This window comes from Schistocerca serialis, chromosome 1 (genome assembly GCF_023864345.2).
Source record: "Schistocerca serialis cubense isolate TAMUIC-IGC-003099 chromosome 1, iqSchSeri2.2, whole genome shotgun sequence".
Lineage (NCBI taxonomy): Eukaryota > Metazoa > Arthropoda > Insecta > Orthoptera > Acrididae > Schistocerca > Schistocerca serialis.
Window position 1 is genome coordinate 555331167 of NC_064638.1, and position 21617 is coordinate 555352783.

The 21617-nt window shown below is 39.6% G+C and overlaps 1 protein-coding gene across 1 annotated transcript in view; it reads right to left on the reverse strand.

Moving 5' to 3' along the window:
* Window positions 1-21617, reverse strand: part of LOC126475418 (uncharacterized) — a 272705-nt gene that overhangs the window by 225761 nt on the left and 25327 nt on the right. Inside the window, exons 2-3 of the mRNA XM_050103260.1 lie at window positions 12463-12612; window positions 12189-12380 (exon numbers count right to left, since the gene is read on the reverse strand). Of these exons, the coding sequence (XP_049959217.1) occupies window positions 12189-12380; window positions 12463-12612 (342 nt within the window). The remainder of the gene's footprint in view (window positions 1-12188; window positions 12381-12462; window positions 12613-21617) is intronic.

Below are 21617 nucleotides of genomic sequence, written 5' to 3' on the forward strand. Positions count from 1 at the left end.
CTTCACTACCTGAATAATTTCTTTTATCTCATCATACATTTCATTAATTTCTTCATCATCTGCAGAGCTAGTTGGCATATAAACTTGTGCTACTGTAGTAGGCGTAGGCTTCGTTTCTATCTTGGCCACAATAATGCGTTCACTATGCTGTTGGTAGTAGCTAACCTGCACTCCTATTTTTTTATTCATTATTAAACCTACTCCTGCATTACCCCTATTTGATTTTGTATTTATAAGTCTTGTTCCTCCTGCCACAGAACTTCACTAATTCCCGCTATATCTAACTTTAACATATCCATTTCCCTTTTTAATTTTCTAACCTACCTGCCCGTTTAAGGGATCTGACATTCCTCGCTCCAATCCGTAGAATGCCAGTTTTCTTTCTCCTGATAATGATGTCCTCTTGAGTAGTCCCCATCCGGAGATCCAAATGGAGGACTATTTTACCTCTGGAATATTTTATCCAAGAGGATGCCATCATCATTTAATCATACACTACAGCTGCATGCCCTCGGGAAAACTTACGGCTGTTTTGCTTTCAGCCGTTTGCAGTACCAGAACAGCAAGGCCATTTTGGTTAGTGTTACAAGGCCAGATCAGTCAATCATCCAGACTGTTGCCCCTGCAACTACTGAAAACACTGCTGCCCCTCCTCAGGAACCACATATTTGTCTGGCCTCTCAACAGATACCCCTCCATTGTGGTTGCACCTACGGTATGGCTAACTGTATCATTGAGGCACGCAAGCCTCCCCACCAACGGCAAGGCTCACGGCCTGGATGCTGGAAGTTAGGCAACATGCCCTTCAGTTTGCAAATCCGACTCTAGATGAAGTCTTATCCATCGCTCAGTCTTTTGAAATTTCTCACACCGCTGGAGCGCAAATAGAGGCATGGGGCGAAGTCGGGGAAATACAACCTCTGTGCGATGTTGACGAAGCGTGTGGCGTGTCCCCACCAGCCGACGTGGCTGCAGTATGCTCCCAAGCACACCCTCGGCCTACCATAAACAAACCACTAAGAAACTGCAGCAAAACCCACAGCAACTTTCTTCATGTCCGCGGTGTTTTATGAAACATTCACGAGAAGATTGTCCACAACGTTGGGCCGTGTGTCACAACTGCAAAAAAAAAAGAGTCATGTGTAATCCATTTGCAAATCCGACCTCATACGTGATGTTCATGAACATGATGCTGATTCTGATTCTGTGTTGTCTGTCAATTGTACTTCTTCCCTTTCAGGGAAGTTATTCCTCAATGTCCAAATACTTGGTCGAGATGTTCGCATGCAGGTGGATACTGGTTCTGCTGCCACTATCATCAATTCTCAGACGTATCTTCAGTTGGGCTCTCCAATCCTGTCACCTGTCACTAGGCAATTACGGACTTACAATAAACAGAAGATTTCTCTCTTGGGACAATTTGATGCTGAGGTATCTTACAAATCTGTCGTTTGCACTGTTCCCATATTTGTGGTTGACCATAGTAATGTGGAGAATCTTTTTGGTTTCGATGCCTTTCGCGTTTTTGGGTTCTCCATAGATGACTCTGTCAATATTGGCTCTGATCCTATTCCTTATGCTCAATAGGATTCCTTGTCGACGACATTTTCGTCCCTTTTTTCTCCTGGGTTAGGCCGTGCAAACGACTTTGAAGCTCATATCATGCTCAAACCCACTGCTCAGTCTAAGTTTTTCAGGCTCGGCCCATTCCTGTGGCCCTTCATGATTCGGTCAAATGGGAGCTGGATCGTCTCACTGCTTCAGGGGTCTTGCTTCCTGTCACTTCCAGTGAGTGGTCCTCTCCTGTCGTTGTCGTTGCTAAGCCAAATGGTGATGTTCGTCTCTGTGGCAATTTCAAAGCCACTGTAAATGCTCAAGGCCTTATCGACACTTACCCTATGCCTCGACCTGATGAATTGTTCACTAAACTTGCTGGAGGCCAGTATTTTTCTAAACTTGACCTGTCAGAAGCTTATCATCAACTTCCTCTCGGTGCTGCTTCCCGGCAGTTTCTGGTCCTTAACACACCTTTCGGCCTCTATCAATACCAACGATTGCCACTCAGGGTTGCCAGTGCCCATGCGCTCTTTCAGCGATTCTTGGAACAATAATTGCTCACTGTCCCTGGGTGCATAAATTACCAGGACGACATTGTTGTCACTTGCTCCACCACTGACGAACATCTTCAAAATCTCTGCACACTTATTCATGTCTTACAGACTGCCGGTCTTAAGTGTAATCTTCAGAAATTAAAATTTTTTCAGGCATCTATCACATACTTGGGGTTTCAACTCTCTTGGGATGGTATTCGTCCACTTCAGCAAACTGTTGCTGCGATTGATGCCCTTACTTGCCCTACATCTGTTAAGGAACTGCAGGCCTTCTTGGGGAAAATAGCATACTATCACAAGTTTTTACCGTCTGCTGCTTCGGTGCCTCAGCTGTGCATCGCCTGTTGCATAAAAATGTGCCTTTTCACTGGTCCGCGTCATGCGATGCGGCTTTCCAGAAATTGAAGACTATGCTGAAACAGGCCCTGTGCCTGGCTACTTATCGACCTGGCCAACATCTTGTTCTTGCCACGGACGCCTCCCAATGCGGGGTCGGTGCAGTCCTTGCACACCATTTTTCTGACGGTGCTGAATAACCCATTGCTTATGCCTCCAAAACGTTCACGGGTGCCCAACAAAAGTATTCTCAAATTGAAAAAGAAGCTTTGGCCATTGTTTATGCTCTTCATAAGTTTGGTGTTTTTCTCTATGATCCAAATTTCATCTTGTTACGGATGATAAACCACTTGTTTCCTTGTTTCATCCATCAACGTCACACTACGCCTCCAGCGTTGGGCTCTTTACTTGTCTTGTTTCAATTATGGGATTCATTTCCGGCCGACGGCTCAACATGTGAATGCTGATGCACTGTCTCGCCTTCCCATGGGTCATGATCTGGCATTCGATAGGAACGAACTTTTGTGTTTCCACCTGGATGTTGCCGAGCAGTGGGTTGTGGACGGGTTCCCCATCACTGGGGACCGGCTGGCGGCTGCTACGGGTTCTGACCCTACCCTCTCCCGGGTTTTATGCTGTATTCAGAAGGGTTGGCCAGATCGTCCCTCCGCGAAGACTTCTGATCCATTGCAGAACTACTACGCTTTGCATTACCACCTCACTGCTAGGGATGGTGTTATCTTCCTTTCCACCGAAAATGCTTGGCCGCGTGTTGTGGTACCTGCGTCCTTGCGTGCTTCGGTCTTGTGCCTCCTTCACCAAGGGCACTGGGGTGTCTCTCGCACAAAATCTCTGGCACGCCATCATGTGTTCTGGTCCGGCATCGACTCTGAAATCGCACACATGGTCGCTGCCTGTGCCCCTTTTGCATCACAGGCCGCCACCCCGAAGTCATCTTTGTCACCGTGGCCTTCGCCTGAGAAGCCCTGCGAGTGTATTCATGCTGACTTCATGGGACCTTTTTTAGGTACTTACTGGCTTCTCATTATTGATGCTTACTCTAACTTTCCTTTCATTGTCCGTTGCACGTTGCCTACCACCGTGGTAACCACCAATGCTCTAGCTCGCATTTTCTCTTTGGAAGGCCTTCCCTCTACTCTTGTTACTGATAATGGTCTGCAATTTGCCTCTTCCGATTTTGCGGATTTTTGTGCCTGTCACAGCACGATGCATGTCACGGCCCCTCCGTTCCATCCACAGTCTAACAGCGCGGCTGAACGACTGGTCCGCACATTTAAGGCTCAGATGCGGAAACACCTGACTTCTTCTGCTGCTGATGATGTGCTTCTCCAATTTCTGGCTTCGAACCGTTTCACACCCATGGGCGACCACAGCCCGGCTGAGCTCTTACATGGCCGACAGCCCCGCATTCTACTTTATCTTCTCCCGCCTTCCAACTCACGGCCGCGGGTGCCTTCGCTTGGCTGGTTCACCGACGACGACCTTGTATGGGTACAGGGATATGGCAGGCAGCCAAAATGGAGACCTGGCCGCATCTTATGACACCGTGGCCAACGCCTGTATGAAATCCAGATGCACACGGGTGTTGCAGTGCGCCATTCGGACCAGCTTCAGCCTCGTGTGCCGGCAACGCCTGTTCCGGATGCCGCTACACCACTTTCGGCTCTACCTGATGCTCAGGATACTGGAATCTCTCATTACTTACAACACAGTCCTCTCACCATCATATTGGTGCCAACAAAAGAACTGACACCACCAGTAGACGTGTCCATGCAGGAACCAGACGACCATCAGCTGTCGGAGCAGCTCTACTCGCCTCCTTCTCCGACAGACACGGACACATCGCCAATGTCTCCTGTTATAGCAACCGGACTTGCCACAATGGGCAGATTGGTACACGGGGCCCCAGCAGATTCGACCCCCACGTCTCCTGTCATCTCGACCCGTTATCATCGGGGACACTTCCGTCCGTACGGGAAGCCTCCTCCTCAAGACTTTACGGCCAGTCAAACAACACGTATGGACGTTAGCAATCTACAGGCCTCCTCCTGTGCAAAAACTTCAAAGGCGGGGAAGGTGTTGTGACTTGCCGATCTTTCAAAGTGCCGCCGCGCAGTTACGCGCGTCCTCTACATGCGGCGCTGTTTGCCAGACATGCAGCAGCAGTGCCACCTAAGCGGCCAGCCAGCCAGCGGCCACTAGACTCGGACTCAGTTATGATTTGACTGTTAAATTGTACACACGTCTTACTCTGTTTACTTGATCTGTCACTTTCATGTATTGCGTCTTCCTTGAATTATATTTGTTCAACTTGAAGTTATAACAGTTATTATGCATAACTCCTGGCTGGAGTGCATGATAGCACAGCTCACAAAATCTGTAACCACAAGCACACTAATTACTAGAACATTTCCTACCAAAGAATGACCAACTGGAGCATCACAGTTGTGTTTATGTCACAGCTGCTACATACACTCTTATTCCAGAGTTGAGGATTTCTAAATCCTGTATGAGATACAACTAAGCACATTCTTACTTAGTGTGCTGAATATAGAAACTTCTTTATCATGTTTAATGTGATTTTGAAATCTGGCAATTATTTCTAATGCCATTAAGCTCACATCTATCAGTCTCAATGTGAAAATGTTGTTGGCTACCAGCAAAAATGTTTTTAAGGAACCATCATCATCTACAAAATTTTCAGTTACTTTAGCAAATGAATTTGCTAATCTTTACAAAGTAGATATTTGAAGAACTGCATTTTAGCCGTCAGCTATACGAATTACTTGTTATTCTTTAACAGTTTTGATTGAAGCAACCATCATCACAGAAAGAGAAAACAGTGCACCAGACTGATAAGCAAGTCATCTTTCCTTTAAATGAAGTGAAAGCCCTGAAAGTTACAAGATGTTTGTATAGACATACGTAATGACTTTAAATAGCATACAATTTGCCTCTCAGTAAATTACAACAGAAACAGAAGTTAAGCAGATAGGAAATGACTATCAAAAACTGATAATTAAACCATAATAAAATATACAAATGGTGTTCAAGGTGAATCCTTAGAACAATAGGACACGGAGAAAGTGGCCCAGGCAAACAGCTCATTTTCAAGGGGACAGCTCTTGCATCAAAACATGCAAGATGTTCGATGCTCATCACCTTCTGCAAACAACACCCTGACAAATGGAATGTCCAGTGGTTTCGATCAACAGTTTCCACAAACAACCCTCTCATCTGTGGCTACCATACTGCAGAGCATACCAGGTCACACCTTGTCCCAAAATAACCAAGTATGGTTGACATCCAACAAATGACTCAGCTCTACCAAGGTGCCATTGGGTCACAGAATTCACAATTGATGCCAGGCATGAGTATACTCAGGCTGTCCATAACTGAGTGAGAATGAGGTTTGCCATCGTGCTATGCATCCAATCTTACATGGCCTAACAAGCCAATCCAAGCAAAAAGGCTCAATGTTCTAAATAAAATTCAGAATTTTTGAAGGCATAAAATATTGCCAGAGCTTCTAACTTGTAGACTGAATAATTTGCCTCTACACTAGATTACGACCTGGATGTATACTTGACAGGGCATCACTAGTCACTGCACTCCGACACGACAACCGCCAGTCCAGAGATGGATATGTCTGTTTGAAGCATAAAGTTTTTCTCAAAATCAGGAATGGCTAACACGGGTGTTGTACTAACAGCCTGCTTCAAGGCATCGAAAGCAGCTTGCTGACTATTCACCCATTGAAATGGTATGTCCTTATGATACAATATGTTAAGGTGAGCTTCTAGCTGAGCAAATCCTTAAATGAACTTACAAAAAAAGTTAATCATACCAATACATCGAGTGACATCTCTCTTCCCTCTAGATGCATCATTCGTCAGAGTCCTTTTTTGGTGAAGGTGAACATTGAGCGTGTTAGATGCAAGAGCTGTCCCCTTGAAAATGAGCTGTTTGCCTGGGCCACTTTCTCTGTGCGTTATTGTCCTAATGATTCACCTTGAATATAATTTGTATAGTTTATTGTGGTTTTAATTGTCAGTTTCTGGTGGTCATTCACTCTCTATTTAATTTCAAAGTTGTTGAACACTAATCTTACCATTAACTGTAAGTTGTGGAACGCAAATATCTTGTTTACCTCATTGTAAACTGTTGTGCACTATCACAAGTGTTATAAATCATATGTCTGCTGTGGTGCAGCAACAGAATTATTGGATTTGCTCTAAAGTTTAGTTAAGTTAAATTCATGAAGTTGAAGTTTTAACTTCTGGTAGGATAGTGTTATTTAAATGTTCTTAAAGAGTTAATTACCTACAGTTAAGGTCATAAGTCTTAAATTTTACTTGCTGCTTATTTTTTTAATGTTTCTTGTTTTAAAGATTTGTTATAATCTAGAGCTAAACTTAAAGGTTTCATTATTTAAGGTCTTGTTGCTCAGCTATTATAAGGAATCCTTAGAATTTCACTGTCTACATTATTTGTGGCCGATTCTGGCTAGCCTTAAGATTTTATGTTTTGTGCCTTTTACAATGCACCTTCTTTTCATTTCAGTTGTGTCTTAACTGCCCAAGGAGCCAATCTGTGAATCTGTTCCCTGTGGGTCAGACATGCATCACTGTAATACAAAATTTGAAGTGTTCTTCCTCTTATGAACTGCTAAAATTGATAATGAGATGTTGCCCACATTGTTTATCAATTCAGTCATGCGGTGTGCGTTAAATATTCTCAAGGATCAATAAAGCCACTGTTTAGTTTCGTTAAATATTTTTGTGGCCTATATGCTTACCACTCAACCTAAATCGTCGCTTCATACCACATGGTAGCAGAGCGTCATTAATACTATTCCAGAGAAAAATGTTGTAATTGACCAGTTATTAGAGAAAATTGTTTCCCTTCAACAGAAAATGAATGTGCTTCAATGGGAAGGCAGTGAGGAACATCAAACGATGTCGCATATTGGTAACGGGGATGGCATGTCAGTTAACAGCAGACAGACAGAAGTTTCCTACTCATTTGGTAAATTGTTGAATTTGATATTGCCTATTCTACAGCAGTTCAGTCAGTTAGCATTGAACTATAAAAATTTTATGGTTATTTGCTAGGTTAATGATTCATATTGAGGTTTTTCAAATCTCTTATGCTGTCATTTTGCAAGTGATTTGTCCATTGGCTGAGGGGTGGCTATCCAGAATGATTTATAACAGTATTCAGAAAGGTCAATTGTTGCAGCACTTGCACAATAAAATTATTGAAGAAATTCTTTCTAAGAGAGTGAGAAATGGGCTTATAACGAATTTCATTTTCATGTTCAGTTGTCGACCGAAGCCTCTGCTAACTATGATGAAAGTACGAGGGTCATTCAATAAGTAATGCCCCACATTCTTTTTCTCAGAACATATTTATTACTAAGAGTCAGAATCTGGTGACAATATACATCAACATTTCTTGTCCATGACCTATTTTTCTACATAGTCTCCATCACGTTGTATGGCCATATGCCAACATTGTGGAAGAGCATGTATTCCCTGCTGGTAAAAACTCTTGTCCTGTAGGTGTAGCCATGTTTTCATTGCATGACTGTCACTGTTGTCATCTTCAAAGTGTGTTCCCTGTAGAGCATCTTTAAGCGGCCCAAAGAAATGGATGTTTGAGGGTGTCAGGTCTGGACTGTAGGGTGAATGAGGCAATGCTGTCCAACCAAACTTAGATATGTGTTCCTGGGTTCTCAGACTTGTGTGTGGGTGTGCATTATCATGTTGGAGCAAGGTTTCTGCTGGATTCTTGTCCAATCAAACAAGTCAGGAATGGTTCTTGAGTTTATTCAGAGTCTTCATGTATGTCTATGAACTGATGGTTGACCCTCTAGACATCACATCCACAAGAATGACACCATGTCACCATGACTTTTCCGGCAGAGGAGATTGTCTTGAATTTCTTCTTTTGGGGTGAATGAGGATGAGGCCACTCCAATGAACTACCTTTTGGTTTCTAGCACAAAGTGATGCACCCAGCTTTCGTTCCCCTCAGAGATTCATGACAGAAAGGCCTCTCTGTCAGTCTCAAAACACTCCAACAATTCAGATGAAACAGCCTTTCTTTGAATCCTGTGGTCTGCTGTGAATATTCATGGAACCCATCATTAGCATCTCTTTGAATATCCTTGATTATTATTGATAATGATTATTGCAGAGCACTTCCAATGCTGACTGACAACTGTAGAGCCAATTGTCAAGTTGTGATGTACCATTCAGCACAAATAATGGCATCCACACGATTCTGCATGTCTGGAGCAGTGCCTGTGACAGGATGTACTGAGTATGGCTGACCATGGAGCTCTGTTTCTGTATTTCCTGAGGCTGTAACTTTGTTTATCCATCGCCCAAATATACTCCTATCAACTGCATAATCACCATACACTGCACAGAAATGTTTATGGATGTTCACCACAATTTCTTTTTCTGCTGCTCACAAGAATTCAATAACAGCACACTGCTTGTAAAGTGAATCATATGTAGATACGAATTTTTTTTTTAAAAAAAGGAAAGAAGTGCATTATTTATTGATATTAGGATGGCTAAAGTTGCTTTAGACCTTAAATTCACTAAAGAACAAACTGTTGTTAGTATTTTGGACAGTACGCGGCAGGAAGGCTGCCTGAGAGTTACATTCCATGAGTAACAGGTAAGCTTTTGTAATCTTGATCACACTGCGAGCACTGTTGAAGGAATTCATTTTAGTGACAAGAAAAGTGATAGTTCAAAGGGTGTGCGGAAGCAAGTCAGCTCCTTCTCATGGGTTTATCGAGAAACAAATAACTGTCTGGCAAGAAAACTGTTTCATTGTGCACAATCAGGCCATTTTGCCAGAAATTGTGTGGTACATAAAAAGAATCATACAAGCTGACACCAGGAGTGGGCTGCTCACCATCTTGGTGCTTACTGGGTGCCACCAGACTGTTGTTGGTTGTTGCAGGTGTGTGCCTTAATTACTGAAGGGCCAGTGGGTGCACTTTGTGACTCTGGCGACAATTTGAGTTTAATGATTTTACAATGGTTCTTAAGGTACAGAAACAATTGTGAATTTCCTGAACTAACAACAGTGAAGCCGAGTCTGTTCCTATTGTGAGTCGAGTGAGGGCTCACATTAAGATTTATGATTACATTTGCTATCATGAATTGTCTGTCTGTTGATGTCATTTTGGGTTGTGGTTTTCTTGTTAAGGCAAACTGCTTGTTGTATTTTGCATATAGATCATTCTGGTTTCAGTTTAGTTCAGGTTAGAGGTTTCAGTCTTGCAATTATTCTATGGTTTGCATTAATTATGTACAAACAAGTGAAGTGGAGTTTGATTTTGCTCATTTGAAGAGGGAAGAGGCTGAGCACTTGATGAGGGTTTTGGAACAATTTCTGAATGTTCTTACTAAGCGTCTGTGAGTTATAAACTGCATTCATTACTGAACCCACAGCTGAATGAGAGTGAGGTTTACCCTTGCACCTAGCAGGCTGGGACATCAGCATTACCATGGCTGTGCCAATATTCCTTATGGAATCTGCATGCAGCTCCACAGATAAAATTGACTGATGTCGATAACAGGTCACATCCATGAGGCAGAACTCCACTGTTTCGCTTCCTGGACTGACTTGTCATGAGTGCCTCAGCTCACTGCTAGAAGAAGCCTTGCCAATACCCATGGCAGTGACACCAAAGCAGCCACTGCCAACTTTAGGCAAATGATAGCATATGTAAAATCAAATTGAGCTATCATACTTGAGATCGAGCCAGCACCAAACTGGCTCAACTGTAATCAAATCTTGTACAGAATAAAGAATTTGTACAGTTGATGGTTAATATTCAGTTCTTCAAGCTCCTAACAGCTGTAGCAAGTCACCCCAATAAAATATTACAAAGGATATAATTACAGTTTTCAGCTTACTCTTGACTGTTAGTTATAGCTAAAACATCCATAATATATGTGTACCCTCCCATTTCTTTGATTTTGAGTTTGTTCCGTATATTCAGATCATTTATCTCTTCAATGTGATATTCGAGAAAGAGAGGAAGAAAAGGATAATAGGTTTTAATATTCCATCAATGACAAAGTCATTACAAATGGAACATATGCTCAGAATGGACAAAGATGGAGACAGAAAAGTGTCCTTTTCAAAGGTACCATATCCCTGTATCCTGCACATGATAACCAACATTTTGATGGCAAGACAGAAATTTGAACAATTATGTTTACTCCGTGTATACCACAACTGTTTGTACTTATGCCTACTTTATGTCAATTTAAAATATCAATTAATTTATAGATATGTTTGATGGTTACATATAAGAAGCTGGAAGAAACCTCTGGATTCAGAACATCAGCTTCATTACATGTTTTTAACATTATACAATTAATGTAACTTTTTGAGTACTGCTTTTTTCCTTCTCTATTCCAACAACAGACTACAAACATAAGTTACATTAGCAATGAAATGCTACTCGTAGGTCACTGTACAAATACCTTAAGCTGCTGGTTACATATGAAGTTTAACAAGAGTAGTAGTTCTAGTAACATTTATATGTTGTAATCGGACACACTTAGCTAGTGTACATCTGCAGGGGAAAAATTGCAACTCTAGTGTAAAACAACGTTGTTCGCTTTTCACAACTATAGTGTATGAAAGAAACAAAATATCATTGAATTAATATATTATAAAAATGGATATAAATTTTTTTTATGTGTCATAGATTTTTCTTCTGTGAGATAAGATCTTTTCTGTACGGTCAGTAGCTCTCACAGTCAGTGAAAGCGATGAGTTCTATACTTGAATACAAATGGGAAATTACATCTCATCAGAGGGTAGCTGGGTGTATTTTGTCCCATAGACCTACATTGTTTCCAGATTACATGTAAATTGAAAGGGAATGACTTCATACAGCTGAAGGGGGGCATTAAGCGGAATCAGTGGTGATGAGCAAAAATGTGTGTCGGACCAGGATTCAAACCCAGGATCTCCTGCTTATTACGCAGGAGCAATACCCACTGTGCCATCTGGGACACAGCATTATTGCAACTGCACGGACTATCTCGGTATGCCTCATGGCAAACCCACACTCCCACCAAGTGCCACCTATCCGCAGTTGCTACCCATACCCCTGTTGGCTACTTTGAGATTCTCACAGGAGGACAGACATACTGGTGCATTCGCACTGAAGATTGCCCAGCCAGGCATATGAATTATTTGAATCCATGGTGTCTCTTCCTTTAAAAGAACAGACACCACACACATCCACAAAAAACAAAACAAAACAACATATATTGTACATACAGTGTTTCACAACTGCGGGATCTGCATGGTGTCTCTCCTTTCAAAGGAACAGACACCATGCATTCAAGTTATTTCCAGATTATTAATTCCAAAAGTAAATGTGCAACTTGTTATTGCTGTGCATTTTAGAATGTAACATACAATGAAGAAATCGTCCATCAATGAAAGGCATTCTACTCAGCAAATATGTACTTACATAGTAGCAGATTAAAATTAAGGTGTACACACACACTGAACAGGGATGGTGTGATACACTATCAATGATATAACTCTCTGCTAATGAAGAACCCATAATGATGGATAAAAGCAGAAAAATAAACTACAAATTGATATTTCGAATGTAACTAGTAACACATTTAATTGCTAAATAAGACAGGATGAAACCTATACCTCTTTGTGGTGCAATGATTTCTGTGCTCTTGACACCTGTACATTTTGAACTGCTGTGTTATTTATTTTCTGCAGTTTCTGTATAAAACTATCTCTCTCAACAATTTTTTTCTCCAAGTGTTTGTTCCGTTTCGTTAACTCCATTATCAGAGTGACTGCTTTATCTGAAATGATCTGCATGATTCGTGAATTCTGAAATGATAGCAACCACATAACTGATGCTCATAGAAAATCACAGGAATAGTAGCAGTAACAAATTAGTACACTGACATACATTTATTGGATTCATTAAGTGTTCAATTTGTTGATCTCTTGTGCGCACTGCTTCTTCCATCTTAAGCAACTGGATTTTTTGTTTTTGGTTTTCATCTTTTAGATTAGAAACATATGATTTCAAATGACTTATTTCATCCCAGAGGTCTTCCTGCAATTTGAAATTACTATCAATATTCAGACAATTTCTGGTGAAAATGATACAAAAAATAGATGAACAACTTGCGTTTATCAAAAACAAGTACACCAAACTGTTGGAAGTATAACAAAAAGACAGTAAAAGTCAGTTCATGAGGGAAGTCATGTGGAGGTATAAAAAGGAAACAGAAATTTGCTAGCAATTAACTTTTTTCCTTCTACTGCCAACTTATTTGAAGTAGTTCAGCAGCTTTATCAAATTAAATATAAACGGATGTCAGAATCATAAATTAGGGGGGAAAAAAACCACATCCCACTGCATACCCAGAAGTTATTCTGGTTCACATTACTACTAAGTTGATTAGATACCTCAATATCGTCCTCACAATGAATTATGCTATCATTTGGAGCCCAACATCTCATAGTACATGAAAGGTACATTGCTTTCGTACAGCAACATAACTTCGCTGAGACCAGTATTGGTAACACAACACAATACCTACAGGGGTTGGACAAAAATATGAAAAAACTGTGAGAAATGCATTCTTGAACATAAATTCAGATGATACCCAACATTGGAGGTTGCACTGTTGTATCTGACCACAAATGTCTCCTGTTCTAACGGCTTTGGATGACGATTTAAGTGCAAAGTAGATACCCAAACTTCCACTTCTTGTACGAGACGACTTACTTGAGATGCTCGGCCGATCTTCCTTCATGGCTAGCCTGCTGCTGCTGTAAACTCTCTTTCAGTTCTTCTCCAAAGTATGCTGCTAGGTACAGGAATCTCTTAAGACTCTTTCTACTTATAAAAATAAGTAGACATACAAAGTTTCATTTGCTTCAACTAATGACATATATTTGAACTTCAGACATTTTACATATCCCACTCTTCACATAAATATATACTGTTTAGTATCTCATGTCTCCAAATGTCAGAAACAAACTAATTTACATATAAGAGAAAGGTGGCTTAGATACCCTGTCCATTCTCAACATGAATCAGGATACATCCCTTCAACAAGGCTAAAACAAGAGTTTTTCTCAAGAGTACCTTCTCAACTGTTCTTGTTATTATAACAATGGTCACTGACACAATTAGCACAGAATAACATAGAAGCACCATGGTTCTTCCGTACACTTTCACTAAAACTTCCATGGATTGCCTGACAAGTATTTGTCATTGCCGTTTGACCACTGTGTCTACATTCTTCTTGCGACTGAATTTCAAACCTGCACACACAAACATGTGACATGCAGTACGTAGGATTCTATCATCCCAAACTCACATATACAATATCGTGTGTTCGAGATAGTAGAAGGCTGAGTGGTTCTAGAATTTATGCAGAACTTCTCTAAACACTACAATGTGCAATGTCCTGAACACATTGCAAGAGTCAGAAGTGGTTGGAATAGTGTTCCATGTAGTTTTGATTGCACTATGTTGGAGCTTAGTGAATCTGAACATGGGCAAATGGTTGGTGCTTGTTTGGTAGGTGTTTCCATAACCAAGAGAGCCAAAGTATTTGGTTTTTCAAGAGGCATTGCATCAAAGATGCATATAGGGAAAATGGAAAAACATCATCTGCTAAGACAAATGTAGAATAAAATGTGTGCTGAGTGATCATTATGGACAATAACTGAAGAGGATTGTGATGAAAAAGAAGGAAGTCAGCAGAAATAGTCATTGCAGAACTCAATGTCACACCTGTGAATCCTGTCAGCATCTACTCAACATGAAGCGAGCTCCAGAAGCAGGTCATTGCAAGGCAAACTGGAATTCCAAAACCACTTATCAGTGCTGCAAAAGTCCATAAATGGAAAATGTGGTGCTGAAGCCATAAAACTGGATTCAGGAGCAATGGGAGAAAGTCATTTGGACAGATCAAGATGGCGTCGAAGGTAAAAGTTCGAAATGTGTTTCTCCACAAAAACGTAAATTTTGCAACAAAAAAGAAATCGTGTGAAAACTGCAAGGGCGAAATTACAAAGCTAAATGAACGAATTAGTAGCCTACAGTTCGTAATCAATGCCCTGAAAATGGATATTACTAAAATTCAAGAAATAAAAACTTAAGTGAACATGCCACGTTTTCTGCATGATAGTTCGACAGTTTCCAAAAAGTGGACAAAGGTGAAGTGCAGCAGCCGCAAAAAAAAAGTACAAGATCAAGAGAATTGTGAAATAAATGTAAGCTTTGTGCTTGACAACTTATTTCAAGTACTTTCCACAACAGATTGTGAAGTGCAGTGTTTAGTGATAGTGCTCATGAACCATGCGAAAAGCAAAAGGATGTTGTAAATAAGCCAGAACAAAAAAATTCGTTGACGCAGAAAAATAAGAAATCCAACTTAAATTTAGTAAACAAACATCTGCTGACCTTATGTAGTTCCGATGGATTATCGGCTTGTGTGAAAAAGAAAGAGGAAATAAACAGCGCAGTTAGGCCTACATTTTGTAGCTCCAAAACAGTTACAAAAATTGAAATGTATTCAGACAGCCAAGGGCGAAACATAGCTACTGACTTTTGTAATAAAAGCAATGTGAACTTAACTTCCATGGTGAAACCAGGTGCAAAACTCTGCACAGCAACCGCAATAAGCCACGAAAAAATTCCCACATTAAGCAACAAAGACTTTGCCGTTTTCCTGGCGGGAACAAACAACGTTGCAAGAAATGAAAAACAAGATCTGTTGCTTTCACTTAAAAGGCAACTGTATGAACTAAGATGTAATAATGTCATTGTATTTTCAGAACCACATCGTCATGACCTAGTGGAATAGTCCTGCGTTAACAAAGAAGTGGAAAGTGCAAAAAGTGAGATGAAACAGATATGCAGACAATTTGAAAATGTGACTTTCATTGATATAAGCAAACTAGGAAGGAGATTCCATACTAGACATGGTTTCCACCTAAATAGATTAAGAAAAAATTTTGTAATTGGAAAAATAATAGAAATAGTAAATGCCAAAACGAAAGTAAGTTGTGACACTTCAAACGTAATTCCCCTCAAGGATAAGACCCACAAACTACTTGGTGAATCTGAAAATGAAGCATCACCACTACAAGACAAGTGTGATGTTCTGACATCGCAAGAAAACACCCCAAGTGCTAGCAGTTCACAAGGAAGCATATCAATAACAACAGAACCAACACCTGAAGTATCAGAAGCAGCTACACCATCATCATCATCATTATCATCATCATCATCATCATCATCATCAACAACAACAACAGAAATGACAGCATCAATGACACTGGGAGCTACACCACCACCACCACCACCAGCAAGCAACTCACCATATCCCAGTGAATGACCTACAAGGTGCAGAAAACCTGTCCTTCTGGAGGATTTTTGGTACCTCGCCAGGGCAAGGAATGGAGTATGACACCACAAAATGTAGTATGACACCACAAAATGTAAATACAAATGTAACCAATTCTCATCCTCATCACCTGCAGATTCTAAGCTAAAACATTCAGTGTCTTAGAAATAAATCATTAATACTTGAGGTAGCTATGAACAGCGCAAATATTGACTGCATGTGCATTGTGCAGCATTGGTGCAGAAGTTTTGAACTAACAAGGGAACCTCCCCATCGCACCCCCCTCAGATTTAGTTATAAGTTGGCACAGTGGATAGGCCTTGAAAAACTGAACACAGATCAATTGAGAAAACAGGAAGAAGTTGTGTAGAACTGTGAAAAAATAAGCAAAATATACAAACTGAGTAGTTCAAGGGAAGATAAGCAACAATAAGGACGATAAGAAGGCAGGAGTGCCGTGGTCTCGTGGTAATGTGAGCAGCTGCGGAACGAAAGGTCCTAGGTTCAAATCTTCCATCAAGTGTAAATTTTAATTTTTTATTTTCAGTTTATGTGACAAACTCTTATGTTTTCATCACTTTTTTGGGAGTGATTATCACATCCACAAGAAAACCTAAATCGGGCAAGGTAGAAGAATCTTTTTACCCATTCGCCAAGTGTACAAGTTAGGTGGGTCGACAACATATTCCTGTCATGTGACGCACATGCCGTCACCAGTGTCGTATAGAATATATCAGATGTGTTTTCCTGTGGAGGAATCGGTTGACCTATGACCTTACGATCAAATGTTTTCTGTTCCCATTGGAGAGGCACGTCCTTTCGTCTACTAATCGCACGGTTTTGCAGTGCGGTCGCAAAACACAGACACTAAACTTATTACAGTGAACAGAGATGTCAATGAACGAACGGACAGATAATAACTATGCAAAAATAAAGAAAGTAAAATTTTCAGTCGAGGGAAGACTTGAACCAAGGATCTCTCGTTCAGCAGCTGCTCACTCTACAACGGGACCACGGCGCTTCTAAGCACACTTCGTCCATGATGTTGCTTATGTGGCCCATGGACTACTCAGTTTGTATATTTTGCTTATTTTTTCACAGTTACACACAACTTCTTCCTGTTTTCTCAATTGATCTGTGTTCAGTTTATCAAGGCCTATCCAATGTGCCAACTTATAACTAAATCTGAGGGGGGTGCGATGGGGAGGTTCCCTTGTAAGTAGCATTAATATTCTTCCGTTTACGTTGGCAAGCCAATATTGTAGAAAAAATACAAAAAAATGGAGGTGTATGTATATTTACCAAACCAAGTATCAGCTATAAAAGAAGGTGTGAAGCTGAATGATTGAGTGTGGAAAATCATTTTGAAGCAGCAGCTGTGCAGTTGAATGAAATACAGGGAAAAGTCATAGTCATAGAAATATACAGACCACCTACTGGTGATGCAGACATATTCTTTAACCAATTAGAAATATTGGTTAACACTCTGTTCACCGATAGAGCCACTGTAGTTGTGTGTGGTGACTTCAATATTAATCTTATGAGTGAAAGTAGGCTAAAAGACCAGTTCCTAAATCTGTTATGTAGTTTCAACCTGCTTGCACACATACACACACACCCACAAGAATAACAAATAATACAGTCAGTCTTATTGATAACATATTTTCAAATGTAGGACGCAAAGAATTTGAAGTAACAAATACTGATTTGAGATTATCAGACTACAATACTCTTGTCCTCAAAATTCCTTCAAGGCCACTGAAAGAGAAAAAAACACACTTCATGTATAAAAGAAATTTTTCTACAGAAAACTGTGTAGAATTCATAAATATGCTAACTAGTGAGGCTTGGGCAGAAGTACTATCCCTAACAAATACAAATGATGCATATAACACATTTTCTTCCATTTTCATGTGATATTTTGAAATGTGTTTTCCAAAAAAGCTGTCAAAAATCAGGTCACATGGCAATACAAAGCCAAGTTCTTGGATCACAGCTGGCATCAAAACTCCCCATGGAACTCTAAAGAGACTAATTTCTAAAATGAAAACATCCACAGACCCACAATTCATAGAATATGCCAGGAATTACAAGAGGGTATACAGAAAAGTAATTGCTAAAGCAAAATTCATGAGTAATGATAGTTTTATAAGACAGTCTGAAAACAAATCAAAAGCCATATGGGGTATTGTGAAGACTGAAACGGGAAAGAGTTGTGAAAACCAGGACATTAGCCTTAAAAATTTAAAAATGTCAACATTAATAAACAAGATTTGTCAAATTATATTAACAATTATTTCATAAATGCAACAACTTCATTAAGCTTAAAATTTACAAACGAAGAAAAACCTGAATATCCAAAAACAGCTTGTAGGATGAGGGTAGAGTCAACAAATGAGGGTGAAGTGTTGAAAGTGATACATAGCCTGAAACCCAAAATGTCGGCTGGCATAGATGAGGTGCCTGTGTCAATCATAACAAGGACAGCACAACTCGCAAAGCCCTTTACACACATAGCCAATTTATCATTCAGTGAAGGAGCTTTTCCAGAAAGGCTGAAAATTTCAAAAGTGAAGCCATTATTTAAAAACGGCGACAAGTACAAGGTAAAAAACTATCGCCCAATATCTCTCCTCCCAGCATTTTCAAAAATATTAGAAAAACTGTTGAAGCACCGAATCAACAAATATCTAAATGACCATAATTTACTAAACAGAAATCAGTATGGCTTCCAAGCACGTAAAAATACCGAAACAGCGGTAATGTGCTACACTGAACAAATAACCAAAAATCTAGAAAAAGATTATAGTGTAGTAGGAGTAAATTTAGACCTCTCCAAAGCTTTTGACACTGTGAACCAGGACATTCTTTTAGAAAAATTGGAAGCGTCGGGTATACATGGGATAGGAAAAAAATGGTTTGAATCATACCTAAAAAACAGAACACAGGTTGTAGGACTGACATCAACTTACTCCAACCACAAAATAAATTCAGTATCAGAGGCAAAAAATGTAGAAATAGGAGTACCACAAGGCAGCATCCAAGGGTCCATATTGTTTCTTGTCTATATAAATGATTTTCACACCTCAGATGATGCAGCCAAAACAATAATATTTGCAGATGATACTAGTGTGATAATAAATGCACCAAAGCAATTGCTACCAACAACTGCTGATAAAGTACTAAATTACATCCACTCTTGGTTCAATGCAAACAGGTTTACATTGAATGTAAATAAAACAAATTATATGCAGTTTGGGAAGAAATGTCAAAATGTAAATCTCGATCTGGTGTGGGGTGACAAAGCCTTAAACAGAGTGACATCCACAAAATTGCTGGGGATTCATGTGGATGAAAACTTAAATGTTAATGACCACATAATAAAACTTGCACAGAAACTTAATTCAGCGTGTTTTGCTCTCAGAATTATTGCAAATGTTTGTACCTCAGAGGGTGCCAGAATGGCATATTTCAGCTATTTTCAATCTCTTGCTACTTACAGAATAATATTTTGGGGTTCCACAACAGGGCACCTAAAACAAATTTTTTTGTTGCAGAAGAGGGCCATCCGAATAATAACTCACAGTCATCCATAGACACACTGCAAACTCATATTCAAAAAGCTTAGAATATTTACTGTACCATCATTATACATATACAAATGTGTATTGTATGTCAGGACCCACATTGCAGATTTTCAGACAAATGTCGACTTTCATAACTACAATACCCATAATAGCGCAGCACTCCATACTCAGTGAACAAAAAGAGCGAATACACAAAGGCATGTAGGCCATATCGGTGCAAAACAGTACAGCGCACTGCCAGTCAACATCAGGCAGTTAGAAGATGATAACAAATTTAAAACAGAATTTAAAAAATTACTAGTAGAACAATGTTTTTATTCTGTAAATGACTATGTACGTCAATAAATTTTTTCTGATGGTATTTATAAAGGCAAAATGGAAAATACTCTATCTGTACCAAATCATTCATTACCTAATCATTCATTGCATTTACATACTTAAAGGACAGCTGTTGTGTGACGTAAATATATACTTAAGCAGTGTTGTGTATATAAGGACTTGGCGTTTAGGGAGGACAAAACTAAAGCCTTATGAAAAACAGACTATGCATTTAAAATAACAAGTAGGGATGTATATAGGTTATATTAATTTCATTGTATTATTATTAACTTCATTGTATTATTTTGTTTTGTACTTTTTTATGTATACATTGTTTGTGTCCCATTTCTTTGAAATGGCTTACATCTACCCTTGACAACATCCATACAATATTTATTGCCAACGGATGGATAAATAAAATAAATAAATAAATAAATAAATAAATGATGAGCTGTCTTTCACGCCATTTCCAGCTCCTTGCCAAGTTTATGTCCCAAGAATGAAACATGATGGGGATTTGGTGACGATTTTGGGCAGCCATACTGTGGTATTCCATGGGCCCCATGGTTACTCTGCTAGCCCTAATCACTGCCAATGGTTACATGGCCATTTTGCCTGATCGGGTCCATACCATGGGACAGTGTCTGTTCCCCAATGGTGATGCTGTGTGCTAAGGCAACAGGATTTCTGCCCATGCAACTGGCATCATCTAGGACTGGTTTTGTATGCATGAGGATGAACTGTCGTATCTCTGCTGGACACCAAAGTCACAAGATCTCAAACTTACTGAGAGTGTGTGCTCTACTTTGGAGAGAAGGGTGTGTGATTGCTACCCATCTCCATCATCTTTACCTGAACTTGCCACTATTTTGCAGGAAGAATAGTGTAAGATTCCCTTAAAAACAATACATGACATATATTTACCCATTCTCAGACAACTGGAAGCAGTTTTGAATGCCAACGGATTTCCAACACCATGTTAGTCACAGTAAAATGTTGTGTTTTTGGTGTTTCCATATTTCTGTCTAACACCTGTATTTAAGAACTTATAGTTCGTCAACACCTGCAGTGGAGTATCTTTCAATCACTAATCCACATTGCAGAAGTGTGAGACTGGTTGTCTGTTACAGTGATACACATTATTCATTTGTTTATTTTTATTAATCTATTGGATACTGTACAGTATAGCACACTTCATGATACCGAATATCTTAAACACTATATATATTTACATATAAATTGTGTTTTTTATAGATTATGATTTGAGACATTCATGTACACAATTTCAAAATGTTCATGAGCCATATTTGTAAATTGTGAACTAAAATATATATGTATAATATTATATTTTATTTATATTATATTTTATTTTCTTTTTGAATAGATCCTCATTTGTCTCTCAAACTTGTTTACACTGGTGAGTACAGTTTTATCCCCATGTGATGTTTTCTCTTCGACACCTGTACTGTTTGTAAGTATAAGATGCAGGTTATTTTGGTATCTTGTAATGTAATTGTAAATGTCTGAATTTTACAAAATATTTCATGTTTCTTGGTAAATGATGTTTTCCTAATACACATGTAGGCAATGACAAAGTTATTAATTTTTGAAACAAATATCCAAATAACACTCTAATTTTCTATTCAGTAATGATCCTGTTAGCTCTCATTTTTATTCTGATACAACTCAATGTGGCATAAGACTTATCCCTGAGTATTATTCTCTATCTCAGGTGTGAATGAAAGTATGCTTAAATCTTTTCATGAATGCTCATTTGTGCAGTTATT